At 42.3% G+C, this 16,111-nt stretch overlaps 1 protein-coding gene across 1 annotated transcript in view; it reads left to right on the top strand.

Moving 5' to 3' along the window:
- Positions 1-16,111, top strand: part of LOC131027167 (uncharacterized) — a 171,667-nt gene that overhangs the window by 123,386 nt on the left and 32,170 nt on the right. Inside the window, exons 13-16 of the mRNA XM_057957167.2 lie at positions 1,025-1,121; positions 1,563-1,722; positions 1,815-1,863; positions 1,964-2,046. Of these exons, the coding sequence (XP_057813150.2) occupies positions 1,025-1,121; positions 1,563-1,722; positions 1,815-1,863; positions 1,964-2,046 (389 nt within the window). The remainder of the gene's footprint in view (positions 1-1,024; positions 1,122-1,562; positions 1,723-1,814; positions 1,864-1,963; positions 2,047-16,111) is intronic.

The following is a 16,111-nucleotide window of genomic DNA, read 5'->3' as shown; positions in this document are numbered from 1 at the left end:
GCAGGTCTGGACTATTGTCTTAGGTTAGGTATTGTTGCTATTGGTGGTTTAGTATATCCTGGATTTTTTTCTTTGAATTAGTATGAAACTTACATATTTTAATTTTTTGAAGTCACCATTTTGTGATGTAAAATAATTGGTTATCTTCTAAAGCTTCTGTTAAGATCTAAAATATCGAGGAATAGTGTTTCACTTCAACAGAAGTGTCTATTGTTTGTTATCTCCTTGTATGATTTTTAAATCACCAACTTCTGGATCTTGGTCTGAGTTTGTCCATTACCATGTTCCCATAATTCTCTTCTAGAGGCAGTCTCATCATCTACTTTGATTCACTTAACAGGCTCCATGGCACCCATTTTGATACCATATTGGCTTGGCAGGCACAAGAGAGTTAGGGAGAACCGATACACCATGCACAAATTTTTATTAGTTAATGCCCTTTATGGACATGAATTTGTTTAAGTCTTTAATTGTGTTAACTATTTACTGATATTATTATGATGAAATATAACTTTTCTTGATGATCTGGCCTGATATTTCACTAGAAGTAAACGTTAAATGGTAATAATGATTTCAATGTTCAGGTAGAATAACCTGAAAGTTCTTTATCCTTGCATTGTCAAAGGAGAATATGTTATATGCTTGTTGCCCTAGCTTTCCAGTATGACACATAGTGATAATGTACTTCCATTGTTCGAAAATCTTGCTGCTAAATGAGAACTCAAATAACTGGAGGCAGTGCTTTCTGCAGTAGTTTAACTTCTAACAATAAATGTTTTAACTCTGAAAAATAGAATAAGCCTTCAACCTTGTAAAATTAACCTTTCCATCTTCTGTGTTCTTTCTATGTGAATTTTGTTTCTCTTATGAACTAGCTGTTTTTAGTATTTACTTAATAATTATCATTTTATCCGAGTTATAATACTGCTCTGCAAATGATATAGAGAAGAAGTAAATAATTTTATGTCATCTAATCTTAGTTTCCATCTCTAATCCTAGAGAGTGATACTTGCATTTTTGGCAGGTCTTGTGGCAACCAGTGGCAGTCAAAATGATGGTAAACTTCTTCTTTGGAATGTTCTTACAGGAGAGCTTGCCACAGATATAAATGTGAATATGAGGTATAGAGAATTTTCTTTGGCAATTCATATTCTTGTTCTTGTACTTATATTTTATTGCTTGTTTAGTGTATTAATCTTTCAAATGGCATGCTATAGACTATTAAGTAATTTTAACTGTCAGGAGAGTTGTCCAACATTATTTCTGTTTGTGCCTAATTTGCAAATTTGCAGTGAAATGGTTATTTATTTTCATTAATGTGTTTTTCTGGGCAGACAAAAACACCCTGTCCTTCCGCTTAAAAATGCAAAGGAATAATCCAATCAAAATCTGCTTGTATTCTATTGCTTGTTTCATATGCTTTTCTAATCTTACTAATTGCATGCCATTGTTTATAACTAATTTGCACCTCTCCGTTAAGGCAGTGGGCCAAATTGATTTCTGTTTGTACCTCATTTGCAAATTTTCATTTTCATTAGTGTATACTGTATATTTCTCGGCAGACAAATGCATTCTGCCCTTCCTTCTATAGATGCTATGGAGTTTTGCAATCAAAATCTACTTGTTTGTGGAACTGATTCTGCATATGGAGGACCAGCTATGGTGCAAGTATGGGATATCGAGGCTGCTCAAGGGTGTGCTTCGTTCCCTGCAAATGATTCTGTAAGTCTTGCTTCATTGGTCTTGATTTTTTATTGATTTTACCCAATGCTAGTTCAAGACAAGTGAGCTTAATATATTTACTTATCTTCCAGTATATCACATCTCTGAAAATCAATCCAGTATGTGATACCATTATTACAGGTATGTTATTCATTTCTTGACTGCTTTTTTTTCGTCTGATTCAAGAGATTAAAGTATCATGATAATGTTTTCTCAAACTCTGAAACTTCTTGTGAGATAGGTGCTGGTGATGGAACTGTTGGATTATTTGATATCAGAACATGTGGGGGAATTTCCCGACTTTCTGTAGGCTCAAACTTTGAGGTGAATGCTTATGAACATTGTCTCGATTAAAATTTGTTGTGTCTAAATATGAGTCATAAGGAGCTCAAGGAAACCAAAGTTTAATGTCAAACACAGAGTGAGAACAACCACAACTGTTTATTGTCTTTGCAATAAAAAGAATGACTACAAGTTAATATTTCTCAAATGCATACTTGGCTGACTGGGAGAGAATCACTTTAATCCCTTTCTGGCTTGTGGTTATAATGAATTGTTACATTTAATGTGATTGGAACATTTGTCTAGTGATTTGAACACTTTGCTTCATTAAACTCTTACCTTCATCTGTTGCTAACTTATTTAAGTGTTCCTCTTGTAAAATTTCACAACTTAAAGTAGATTTCATAACTTCCACGGTCATAATATTTGTTTACCCAAACTGTTCACTTGATATCCTTCAACATACTATGTAATGTACTGCACATTTCAGCAACATCATCTTGTATCGTTTACTCAGGAACTGTTTTCAGTGTCAGCATTTGTATTTTTCATTTTCGTTGCAAAGTTTCTGTAGTCAACAATTGCATGCCAGATGGTGCCATATCTTCCTGAATATGCTCTGTTATGCCTTCTCAGTAACTATTGTGTTTCTGTGGCTACTTAAGCAGTTTTGAAACAAATTTTGAAATGTTGATCTTCCCTGCTTGTTGAAAATTTGTTGAATCTGCAGTCTGTTATATAAAATATAACCATAAGTAGTGATTTAATATAAAATATAACCATAAGTAGTGATTTAATATAAAATTTAACAATAAATAATGATGATTGTCTTCTTTCTGAGGTTGAGTAGGGTTGGTAGTGCCTGGAGATTGAGTCTAGAGTGGATTAAATATTTTAGGCTCAGTACTTGTGAACTCTGAATGATCAATCTTTGTTCTTCCTTCTTATTACCTTTGCCAGTGAGAAGATGATATTTTCATCCTCATGAAATTCTCCAAATGCTTGTCTGCCATGTTGATTACTCTCTATAAATTTAGATTAATCCTTTTTAAGATGCCCAAAGTATTTATCATTTTCTATTCGCCAGATGTGAATATAAAGATAATAACAAACACTTATTCATGTCCATAGGTGAGCAAAAAGAGCTGAATGTTTGAATGTGTTAGGTGTCCCTTGTCTTAAATACTAAGTTGCCGGTTCGGGTTCGGGAATCCGGTACGCTGGTATGTCAAAATTTTGAAAAGGGGTTTGGGTTCGTCATATATATATATATATATGCAGCCTATAAGAATGAATTAAGATTAGCATGCCACATAGCATCATGATCATACCATCATATACATCAAGTTTAATATCAAAATGACAAAATCTTCAAGTATCATTGTTTCAACTTTCAACAATTGGAAATACAGTTTTAATTTTTAAAGTTTAATCATCGAATGGATTCTCTAATTCATCAACATCATCATTCTCATCCTCCTCATCATTGACATTGACATTAGATGAACCAATGCCAATGCCACTTGCACTTGCACTATAAGTTTTGTCGTTAGCCTAGTCATCAAATGCAACAAGCTGAGAAGTGGAAGCATCCAAATCAGTATGTTCTGGCTCTATATCCCACATCTTTGTTTCCCCTTGCTTGTAATCATGTTGCTTGTGTGAAAGAAGACATAGGTTAGAATGCACAAATTCTACGCTCTTTTTGATTGCAATCTATTGCAATCATTGTTTCAACTTTCAACAATTGGAACTATAGTTTTAATTTTTAAAGTTTAATCATCAAATAGATTCTCTAATTCGTCAACATCATCATTCTCATCCTCCTCATCCTCCTCATCATTGACATTGACATTAGATGAACCAATGCCAATGCCACTTGCGCTTGCACTATAAGTTTTCTCATTAGCCTAGTCATCAAATGCAACAAGCTGAGAAGCGGAAGCATCCAAATCAGTATGTTCTGGCTCTATATCCCACATCTTTGTTTCCCCTTGCTTGTAATCATGTTGCTTGTGTGAAAGAAGACGTAGGTTGGAATGCACAAATTCTCCTCTCTTTTTGATTGCAATCTATTGTGCTTTACTAAGTGGATGAAAGAGTATGTGCTCCAATTTCTTTTTGATGCGGATGAACTAGCAACCTATGAAGACAAAGTAAACAATTAAAGTTATAAATTTATAAAATAAAAAATTACTAGCAACCTATGAAGACAAAGTAAACTATAAATAAAACTTGTGATAAATTTTAATTAATTAAACTTGTGATAAAACTTTGACAGTGAGGGGTTGTAGGTTTTGGAAGCATGTGCCATGGAAGTACCACCAACTATGAGCACCTTCTTGAATCTATGACGAAGAGCATCAACACTTAGACCATTTCCATTTGCAAATTCTATGAACTCATTTGTAATAATATCTTGCAAATCATCATCAGAGTAGAGTCTAAGGAATGTTGCCTTATACCCATCAGACACTTCTAAATCTCTCCATGGTGCAAGCCTTCCTGGTTGATCAAGAAGTCAATTTCTATAGTACTTTGATGTCAAGGCATAGGCAAGAAGATTCCAAGGAGTGGTCATCTTATTCCACCTTTCTACAACAATTGCTTCCACTTGTTTGAAGAATTTCTCCTCGGGGTCTTGCTCTCTTGCATTTATAATGCATTTCATTTTTTCAAGCATTGAGTCAATGCCATCATAAATCTCACCAATGCAAGGCCTATCCATGTTAGTGTAGTGAATCATGCTCATAATGGGCTCAGTGAAACTAAGGTGTCACAAGATCCCACGAGTCATCCAATATCTTGACCCTAATTCTTGCTGCCCTCTCACTGCTGCTTTGCTTCCATATAGTCCAATTTTGGCTGATCACCATATTGCAAAGTGCCACTTTAACTTTCACAAGTTGTCTCAAGACGATTGTGTTTGATGCAAAACGGGTCTCAGCAACCTATAACACAAGTTAATGCCAAAATGATTAAAAAATAAAGCTAAACTTTAAAGAAGAATACACATTATAGCTTACACAATGAAATTATGAACATTGAAAATAATTTTTTAAAAAAATCAGAAAATGTAAAATTAAATTACTATTTCACTTACCTTCAATAGCTCCAAACTCGAAAAGGATCTAAAAATCCCTTGAGACATGTGGTGGTTTGTGATGAACATCTGGATGTCCTTGGCCTCTGCATACACTTGTTTGATCCATTCAATTTTATTCCCAATTTTTTGTAGCATAAAATTGAGTGAATGGACCGCACAAGGTGTCCAAAAAATGTGATGATAGCGTTCCTCAACCAACAAACCAACAGCTCTACAATTTTTTGCATTGCCCGTTATGACATGAACAACATTGTGGGGTCCCACTGTCTCAATGGTAGAGATGAAAATATTTACAATAAATTGGCCATCTTTTACTTGGCCCTCACAATCCACAGCATTCAAAAACATTGCCCCTTTAGGGGACACCGTTATGACATTGATCAAGGGATGATTTTTAGAATCTTTCCACCCATTTGAAACAATTAATACACCTGTCTCAGCCCATGAATCCCTTATGGGCTTCAATGCATCTTCAACCCCCGTCACCTCTCTTTCCAATAAGGTTCCACGTACTACCTTATAAATTGGGCCCTTATACCCTCTTGGAGTTTCATTAACACTTTTCAATATTTTTTTCCAACATGGGGAGCGAACAACATTGAAAGCCAACCCATTTGCATATATGCATCTTGCTACATCTTGGTCGGCAATGTCTTGACTCTCATTTTGAAATGTGGTTTCTAAAGGCCCCTTTGATCTTTTGCGTGTAATGGGTGTTTCACTTTTAGGCTCAACTGTGGAAAAGAAGGGGTGGTTTTCTACTACATTGGGATTAGATGGGGGTTGCATTCCCTTTGTTTTTTTTGGAGTGGTTTGATTTAATGTACGAGCTTCTCTCTTTTCTGCTGCTCATGCTCCCTAATATATTTCAACACCGTCTCTTTTGGTATAGGCACACCATCTTTTCTAAGGCATTTTTTGATGCCTCTTCCTGGTATTCCACACAAATGGCCTACCACCCAAAAATATGAACTATTACGTTCTTTACCACTGTTAGCCGCATTATTGTATACGGGAATACGAATAGTTAATTAAGTCGTAAATTGGGTTTGTTAGTTGGCACCCGAGGGGTGGCAGTTGCGATGCGGCGGTTGGCGCCCACACCCCCTCGATATCTTTATATACTCCTCATTGTAACTTGTAAAGGACACACAAATTATGAATAGAATAACATATCTGATACTTGTCTGATATCTATGGCATTGTTCTGCATTACGTACTTCCTGCTTTAAGTATTCACCCGAGAGGGCAAATATTTGGCGCCGTTGCCTAGACGTACTCGGGAACGAAAGACACGGATGGCGCACAGACACAATGGGCCTACCAGTTGGTGAAGTAAACCCAGAGGCGGACGAACCGCAAACGGAACTTTACACAGGCGAAGACACAACAACGAGAGAATTTTCAATTCTACTCCAGGTAGCCATCCAGACCTACGTCCGACAAGAGGCGGCGGAGGCGGAAATCCCACCAAGTGCCGTGTGGACAGCTCTGGAGGTTAGCCCAGCAGTGAACCGGTTGATGAACCACCTCCCCCTGTTGCTTGCACAAGCATCGCTAGCACAACAGGGGCACCTGGAGGAGATTGCCCAGGAAGAGCGACGCCAACAGATCCTTCGCAACTACGAAGAAAACAGCTGACGGGAACCGAAACAAGATGGCGCCAGGCCAGGAGGGAATTGAACATTGAACTTTTTATTTTCAAATAAAAGTGTCATTGACACAAGTTGTACTTGAGCAGATAAATTAATAAAGTCATGTTTTGATTTATGAATTGAGAGTTATGGAAATGTGCGACAATTAATGCCAAACCTATTGAATAAAGATAGAAATAAAAAACCAGAAACGAACGAGTGGGAGGCCGTGCAGAGGGCCTTGATTCTGGAGCAGCAAGTAGAACGTAGACGGAGGCTGAGGCAACTTGCCGAAGGACGACCTGCCGAAGGGGGGTCTGAGGGGAACCAAGGAGGTGTCACGGAGGGTGCAGAGGCCGACGAAAATTTCTACGCGTCGCCAGATCATTGTAGGACGCAGAGCCACGAAGAGTTTCTAGAAGAAACAAGGTTACGGCGAAATCTAATCGAGGAGACTCGGGATCAGTTTAGAAACTTATCCCTTACGCCACGGAGTGAAGATCACCAACGGGAAGCAGGAGTGGGAGCGTGTGAGAGCGAAGGGGAGGGCAACAGTACGGGTGTAGGTGCCACACACGACAGGCAAAACACCGTACCTCCAGTCGTCCACGCAGGACACACCACCAACGCCACCGGAGGAAGCAGCGCAGGGCCGCAGACGCAAACACAACCGCCCCCAGGAAGATGACCCGGGATGGTGAGTAAACAAAAATTACCAAAGTTCACAGGGGACGGCAAGGAAGACCCCATACGACACTGCCGTACATGTGAAACCATTTGGTCTGCCAACGGAGTGACAGACCAGAATGACTGGGTGCAGCAGTTCCCAGCCACGTTACGTGGAGTTGCCATAGATTGGTACTTCGATGTAGATAAGCAAAAAGTGGCCACATGGGCCAACCTACAGAAGGAATTCACGGAGGAGTTTCGGTTGCTCCGTGATGACAACGAAATTGTAACAGAGATATACAATACCAAGCAAGGTACTAAGGAGACAGTACGAGCATACAGCAGGAGACTAAAGGAATTTTTGGGTAAAATGGAGAGCTAACCGGTTGAGGGCTTAAAAAAACGATGGTTTGTGGAAGGATTGAAATCCTCCCTACGGAAAAAAATGAAGATTGTACCCCCGACGTCATATGATGACGCCTATAATAGGGCGATGGATCTAGAAAGCGAATACAAAACATCAAGGAAGAAGAAAAGTAATAAATATTCATCTGACGATGATGCAGATTCTGACGGGGAGAGCAGTAGCGGTGGCGAATCGAGTAAAAAGGTACACGCGCTCCAAAAGGACATGGAACGAATGCTGAAAGAATTCAAAGCCATGAAAGGGAGTACAAGTAAGACGGAAGAAAATGAAGTGTGGTGTACCGACTGTAGGAGTGACGGACACACCAAGGGGTCCTGTCCCAAGAAGGCTTTCTGCGACATTTGCCAGATTGCGGGACATTTGACAAAGGAATGTCCCTACAATATGAAAACCAGGAACCAACAAGTTCTCTTCACGCAAGAGCAGCCGACCGTTGGAACTTCGCAAACCGCCAACAATAATGCATCATCTGGCGGATACCGGAACAACCGGCGAGGGGGGAGGACCAATAATAATAATAGGAGCCGAATCCAATATGATGCAAAGGGATGGCCAATGATCCAGTGCCGAGCCTGTAATCAATGGGGCCACTTTGCTAGAGAGTGCACCTCAGAAGAAACTCCACAAAAATTATGCAAACGGTGTGGGCCTGGAGACCATGATGATGGAACATGCCCAAAGTTTGGAGTAAACCTGCTCAACATCGATAGGACGGAGGAACGGGTATTGGCAATCACACGGTCGCAGGCAAAGAAGGCCACATACCCGGACCCTCGCATGGAGAAGCAGCGGGTGCAGGAGGCCAAGGCGAAAGTGGCGAAGGAAATGTTGGCACAAAGGAGCACTCAGGAAGCGGTAAGTACCTCCCGATCTGAGGCAGAGGAGAATATCCTGAAGCAAATGCTACAGATTGAAGTGCCGGTAAAAATGAAGGACCTCCTGGAAACGATGCCGCAATTACGTACGGCACTCCTACGTACGGTCCAAGTAACCTCGCACAGTCAGGCAACCCGAAATACGGATGGTATCGGTAGAACACCTACAGACCCATTGGTCCTGATACTATACAGTGGCCGACACCCAGCGGTGGTAGAAATGGGAATACTGGGAACCATCCTGACTGACACTATTGTCGACGGCGGGTTCGGATTGAATGTGCTTCCGGAAGAAACCTGGAAGCAGCTTGGCAAACCAACACTATGGCCGTCAACCTTTAACTTATTGGGAGCGGATCAACATGGTATCAAACCCCTTGGAACGCTTATGGCGCAACAAGTGACCATCGGGACACAACCATTTGTCCTCGACTTCGTGGTGATTCCGCTAGCCAAGAAAGGATACGACGCCATTCTGGGCAGAGGGTGGTTGGTGGCAGCCAGAGTAAATCACAACTGGAAGCGTAACACGTTGTCAATGGAAAAAGCCAGGAGAAAATTTATTATCGACCTGAAGACAACTTGTGAGTGAAGAACTCGCGTCAGAGTCGGAATCAGACAGCGAAGGCAGAGTTGACGGAGGAAAGTACGGAAGGGAACCGAACGAGGAAGGCGTTCTCGAAATCCAAGGATGTTCTGAGGACGAGACCGATTCCCTTAATGGGCTTTTTCACTGGCAAATGGAGGACTACGAGTTGCTGTATGGGTGTAACATGTTGCAGGTAGACGAGGATCGGCACGAGAACGAATTTCCGCCGGCGTACGGGGAATACACCGAAGGGGATGCCCCAGTCAACAAAGTACTAGCACATAGGTTTGACATGACAAAACCAATCCGGTACGAAGAATCCGTAAAACCTACAAACCTCGGCATGGAAGCAGAGCCAAGAAACATCCTGGTTGGCGACGATTGGAACCCAGTCCTGAAAGCTGCTGCGTTTAAAATATTCATGGAATACAAGGATGTATTCGCTTGGACGTATAAGGACCTCAAAAGGGGTGCCGCCAGAACTGTGCGTACACAAAATTTCACTCGTACCTGGGGCCGTACTTGTGCGGAAGAGGCCATACAGAATGAATAAAAACTATGCGGCAAGAGTGAATGATGAAATTGAGCGTATGCTCAAAGCCGGGATTATTTTTAAAGTGCAGACCAGCGAGTGGGTATCGCCCATAGTGATATCCCTTAAAAAGGAGGCAAACCAGATACGAATCTGCGAGGATTTCAGATGGCTTAATGCGGTCACCATAAAAGACCCGTTTCCAATACCATTTACGGATAACATCTTGGAGGAAGTGGCCGGTCATGAAATTTATTCATTCATGGATGGATTTTCTGGGTATAACCAGATATCCGTCGCCGCTGAAGACAAATTAAAAACTACCTTCATAGTGGAGGATGGCGTGTACGTGTATAATCGAATGCCATTCGGATTATGCAACGCACCAGCAACCTTCCAACGAATAATCCTTCACATATTTGAAAAGATGTCAATAGGGAACTTCAGGGCGTTCTTGGACGACTGGTCCATCTACAGTAACCAAGATACACATTTGGCCGCACTGGGCGAATGCATGGAGAGATGCAGGTGAGCTCGCCTAGCACTCAACCCCCAAAAATGTAGATTCATGGTGCCTCAAGGGAAGCTGTTAGGACACATAATGTGTAAGGCTGGACTCAAGACTGACCCAGACAAGATTCGGGTGATAGTAGAAATGGAGGCACCCACAGATGTCATGGGAGTCAAATCCTTCCTAGGACACATAGGGTATTACAGGCGATTTATCAAAAATTTTGCTCGAGTATCCTGCCCTTTGGACAAGCTGACAAGGAAAGGTGAATGGTATATATGGGGGACGGCTCAGGAGGAGGCCTTCCAAGAATTGAAGTCACGGTTGGTGGGTGCGCCAATCCTAACATATCCTGACTGGGACAAAGAGTTTCACGTACACGTTGATGCATCCAACTTTGCCATAGGGGCCACACTGGCGCAGGTTGGCGACCATGGGCTAGATCACTCGGTCTACTTTGCAAGCAGACTCCTGTCGAAGGTAGAGAAAAATTATAGCACCACAGAAAGGGAAGCCCTCGGGATGGTGTACTTCGTCCAGAAATTTCGACATTACTTGCTCGCCACCCCGTTCACATTTTACGTGGACCACCAGGCTTTAATGTATTTGGTAAACAAGCCAATTATCCAAGGACGAATTAGCCGATGGCTGCTATTGCTGCAAGAATTTACATTCAACATTATAGTAAGACCTGGGAAGAGCCATGTGATAGCTGACCAGCTGTCGAGAATCCAGTCAGGAGAACCAGCCGAAGGAGTGAACGAGGATTTTCCAGACGCTCACTTATTTTGCTTCGCAGTTCTCCCCGCCTGGTACGTAAGCGTGGGGGAATATTTGTCAACATCACAGTTCCCGAGGGAGATGCCACCAGGAGAAAGAAGGAAACTGGTACTGAGGAGCAGGACATTCCAACTCATTAATGGCTTATTGTATAAAATGGGGCCCGATCAGATCCTACGGCGATGCATCCTAGAAGAGGAAATCCCGGGCGTCTTAAGAGAAGCACATGAAGGGCCCGCAGGGGGACACATGGGGCCCGACACCACGGTGAGGAAAGTTCTGTTGGCAGGACTGTGGTGGCCGACACTACATAATGATGCTAGGGAGTGGGTAACAAGCTGTGATACATGCCAACGGGCCGGACGACCATTAAAAAGAGATTTTATGCCCCTCAACCCATCGAATGCCCAGGAACTGTTTGAGAGATGGGGATTGGATTTCCTCGGACCATTAAAACCAAGTAGAGCTCGACGATGCAGATACATTGTAGTGGCAACAAAATACTTGACCAAGTGGGTGGAGGCACGGGCCTTACCCGACAATTCGGCGGTCAACACAGCAAAATTCATCTATGAACACATCATTACACGGTATGGGATTCCAATCCAACTGACGAGTGACAGAGGAGGCCATTTTGTAAATCACATAATCCGACTGTTAACAACGGAGTTTAAAATCTTCCACTCCTTATCAAGCCCCTACTATCCACGGGCGAACGGGCAGGCCAAGGTGACCAATAAAATAATAATGTCGGTGATATATAAGTCTTGCGGAGTGGAGAAGGACGACTGGGAGGAGCGCCTACCGTCAGTACTTTGGGCATACCGAACAACTTACAAGGTAACTACTGGACAGACTCCCTTCCAGCTAATGTATGGACAAGAAGTTGTGGTGCCAGTTGAATTCATGGTGCCGAGTCTCCGGATCGCCATTGATAATCGACTTGGCGACATGGAAAGCCTGAGGGAGAGACTGTATGCTTTGAACAAATTGGACGAACGAAGGATGATGGCTCAATGGGCGACAGAGACGGCCCAGCAAAGACGAAAGGTTTGGCACGACAAGCATCTCTGGCAAATGAAGTTTACTCCTGGACAGTTGGTATTGAAATTCAACAGAAGGAACGAAATTAAACCTGGGAAATTCAAAGTGCGTTGGCTAGGACCATTCAAGGTACGCGAGGTCAATACCAACGGGGCAATTAAGTTGTGGACGCTGGACGGGGAAGAGATACCAGATGCCGTCAACGGGTCGAAATTAAAAATCTACCACGAACGGAGGGAGCCCGGACCATGACGAATGTTTGAAAAAAAAAAAAGGAAAAGTGGGCCCACCGTACAGTGGAACCACCGACAGTGGCACCACCAATGGTGACACCACCGACGATGACACCACCATGCGGTGGGGCCACCGACGGTGGATGCCACTGTGCGGTGGTCACTGCACACGCCACACGCCAACCGCACACGCCAACCGCCAACTACACACCGCCCACTGCCAATAAAACCCCGCCCGCGTCGAACACTTCCGCAGCCTGCACAACGCCGAAGCCGCACACTCCCGCAGCCTCCACGCGCAGCCGCATAGCCTCCACCCACAGCCGCACAGAGTGCAGCCCGCAGCCGCACAACGCACAACTGGCAGCCGCACAGAGTGCAGCCCGTAGCTGCACAGCGCGCAACCGGCAGCCGCACAGCGCCAGCCGCGAAGCCGCACAACCATAGCGCGCAGCCGCACAGAGATGCACAACCGCGCAGCCGCAGTCGGCACAAACCCGCACGCACCAAGCCGCACGAGTCTGTGCCGATTACGGGCAGACAGTTTTTTTTATTTTGGAAAAAAACAAAACAAAGGGGGTTATTGTTGTGACCATTTCACACATCGCCCCATTTAAATGGGGACCCCCTCTTTTTGCTCGTTTTTGCTCGCCTTTCTCTCTGCTTTTTTTAGGATTTTGGTTTAGTATGCCAGTTGTCTGGACTAGGGTCAAGCCTTAGGGTTTCTGTTACTGTGTTTTCAGGCCAGAGTCCAGTCCAATTTTGAGCTTTTGAGCTTCCTCTCGTGGAACGCAATTTTGAATAAAGTAAATTCGCCAGAGGCTGAGTAAGTTGGTCTAGTTTCAATTGGAATTTTGAATGCAGAGTCCAAATTTGTCTAAGTGTGAATGATGGGATTTTGATTTTTTGTCCGATTGAGTAATTTTGACCAAATTTTGAAAATTTTGATAATTGATCCCGGGCATTGGAAATGACTTGTTTTTGCCTTGTGAAGTGATTAAACTCCCAAAATCTTGATATTTTGGCCTGTAGGAGCAAAATCGCTCCTGTCCCTCAGTGAAGGACCGGAGCTTGTTTTTCAAAATCTTACTATCTCTGCAGGATCAAGATGAATTTCGAATTGGAAGTGATAAAGGGAGGCATGATCTTTCCGTTGAATATAATTTGAAGAATTTCACAAGCATGGAAATGTGCCAGGAGCAAAAATCGCTCCTGTCCCTCAGTGAAGGACCGGAGCTCGAAATCAAACATTGCCTTGTCCTTGCAGGATTTGAACAATTTGACGATTTGAGAAGATCAAAGGAAATACGTTTCATCAATTGAATATAATTTGAAAGTGCAAACATGAGGAAAACTTGACCTAGAAGCAAGTTCGCTCCTGTCCCTCAGTCAGGGACCAAGGCGAAATTCAGTGGTAGCTCCCGTCCCTCTCCTAGGGACCAGAGCGAAATTCCTCATAAGGCAAAATTTGAGCAAAGATCAAGTGAACATTAAGTTTGAGGCAAGTAAAGATGGCGTAATGAACTCGTTGAAGACAAATTGAAGATTACAAGATACCAAAGTGAAGCCCAAATTGGCCTAGGCGCTCCTGTCCCTCAGCCAGGGACCAGAGCGATTTTTGTCTTAGGTCAATTTTTCACCAAGTTAGAATGAATTTCATGCCAAGAATAGGTGAAAGGGTCCACATCGAGTCCATTGAAGATAATTTTGGAAGTTAGCAAAGTGTGATGGAGCCTAGAACATCAAATTCGCTCCTGTCCCTCAGCCAGGGACCAAGGCGAAAGGGTATTTATCTTGCCTTCCTCCCAAGTTTAAACCACTCTAAGTCAGGATACAAGCTGGCAAGAACATTTTGAGGCGTATCGACGAAGAACGAAGTTGCAAGGACCGCCAAAGATGAAGGAATTGCACTATATGCTTAAGTTCGCTCCTGTCCCTCAGTCAGGGACCAGAGCGAAATGTTCAAATGAGGCCAAATTCTAGTTGCCATTCACATTTTAAATGTTTGAAAGGAAGTAAGGGACATCGTTTTGCACTTTGAAGACAATTACAAGTTAATATGATGAACGATTTGCACCAAATGCCCAAGTTTGCTCCTGTCCCTCAGTCAGGGACCAGAGCGAAATTTCTATGGAGGCTTAAGTTTTGAATGATAATCACATTTCGTACGTTCAGGAGGGATCAAATGACCTCATTCTACATTGTGAAGGCAATTGCAGGTTGACAAGAACAAGGATGAGCTCAAGACACCAAGAATCGCTCCTGTCCTTCAGGCAAGGACCAGGGCGATATTCATTACATTAGCCAAAACTTTCAAAAATCACGCTAAGTCAAGGACGTACAAGGTTGCACAAAGTCTAAGGTGTCTTGAGAAGATGATATACGAGGAAGTTGAACGTTAAAAGGTGATCAAATTGAACCAAAAGGCTAAGTTCGCTCCTGTCCTTCAGGCAAGGACCAGGGCGATTTTCATTAAAACACTCATTTTCCTTCGAAGATCATGTCAAAGCAAGACTATATTGGGTCGAAGATATCATTTGGAAGGCAATGAACAAGAAGCAAAGGTTGAAGGACGGCAAATTTAGACTAGAGCACCAGGTTCGCTCCTGTCCCTCACCAAGGGACCAAGGCGAAAACCATTCAAACATCAAATACGCCTCGTAAAAGCCAAGAAAAACAAGCGTGGAGTGAAGGGATAACGTCATTGCTTGCCACATGATGAAGATTGGTGATTGAAGAAGCAAAGATCAAAGAGAAAACATAGGGTTCGCTCCTGTCCCTCACCAAGGGACCAGGGCGATATCAACCTCAGGGGGCATTCATCCACAAAATCAAGTCGTTCAAGCTCGAGATTCCTAGCAAAAAATGCTAGTTTCAACGTGGAGATGGTGATTTTAAACGTCGAAGGCGAGAATCCAGGCTAAAATGATAATTCGCTCCTGTCCCTCAATCAGGGACCAGAGCGATATGGTTTGTATCTTTTCACCTCTCTAAATTTTGGTGCTAAAACATTTTTTTTTGGATTTTATTAAATGCTAAAATCGATAAATTTAATTAAAGATAGCATTTAAAAATAGCGCATGGCATTTAATTAATTATTTGTTGCCTTTAAAAAATCGAAAAAATTAATTATAAAGGCATTAAATTAATTAATTATTAATAAAAGGTGGGGGCGCTTGGGGTTTATTTGTTTTATTTTACAAAAGTCGGCCTAGAGTTTGTAATATCCCTTGGCTAATCTGACCCTGTTTTGCTTATATGAACACCAAGGAATATTGTCAAACATTTGGCATACAATGTTTGAAGCCGCTATAGTGAATTCTTTATTTGTCTTCTTTGGGTTTGTAGGCTGCAAATGAAGTTATGGAAAGCTTCTAACAATGCAAAGTTGTTATAGAAATGATATACTAACTGTTTTAGACCTTTCCACACATATGTAATGACTGAAATTAACTAGTACAGCTAGTTGACATTAAGACAAACACTTGTCATGCATCCGAAAGTACACCTACAGCCATTAGGCATTTAAGCAAACAATTGGCATGAAAGCTAAATGGCTGATCAACGTAGAATGTTACCATGAATGTGGAATATGCAAATTATATTTCCATTAAACATATGCAACCTCCAAATATTTCATGATATAATCATAATAGAAAATGATGCAATGAAGTAATGATTTTCTAATACAATGACCATAGATAGAA

Source organism: Cryptomeria japonica, chromosome 10 (assembly GCF_030272615.1).
Source record: "Cryptomeria japonica chromosome 10, Sugi_1.0, whole genome shotgun sequence".
Classification (NCBI taxonomy): domain Eukaryota; kingdom Viridiplantae; phylum Streptophyta; class Pinopsida; order Cupressales; family Cupressaceae; genus Cryptomeria; species Cryptomeria japonica.
The sequence above is the reverse complement of the archived record's forward strand: the minus strand, read 5'-3'. Positions and strand labels throughout refer to the sequence as shown.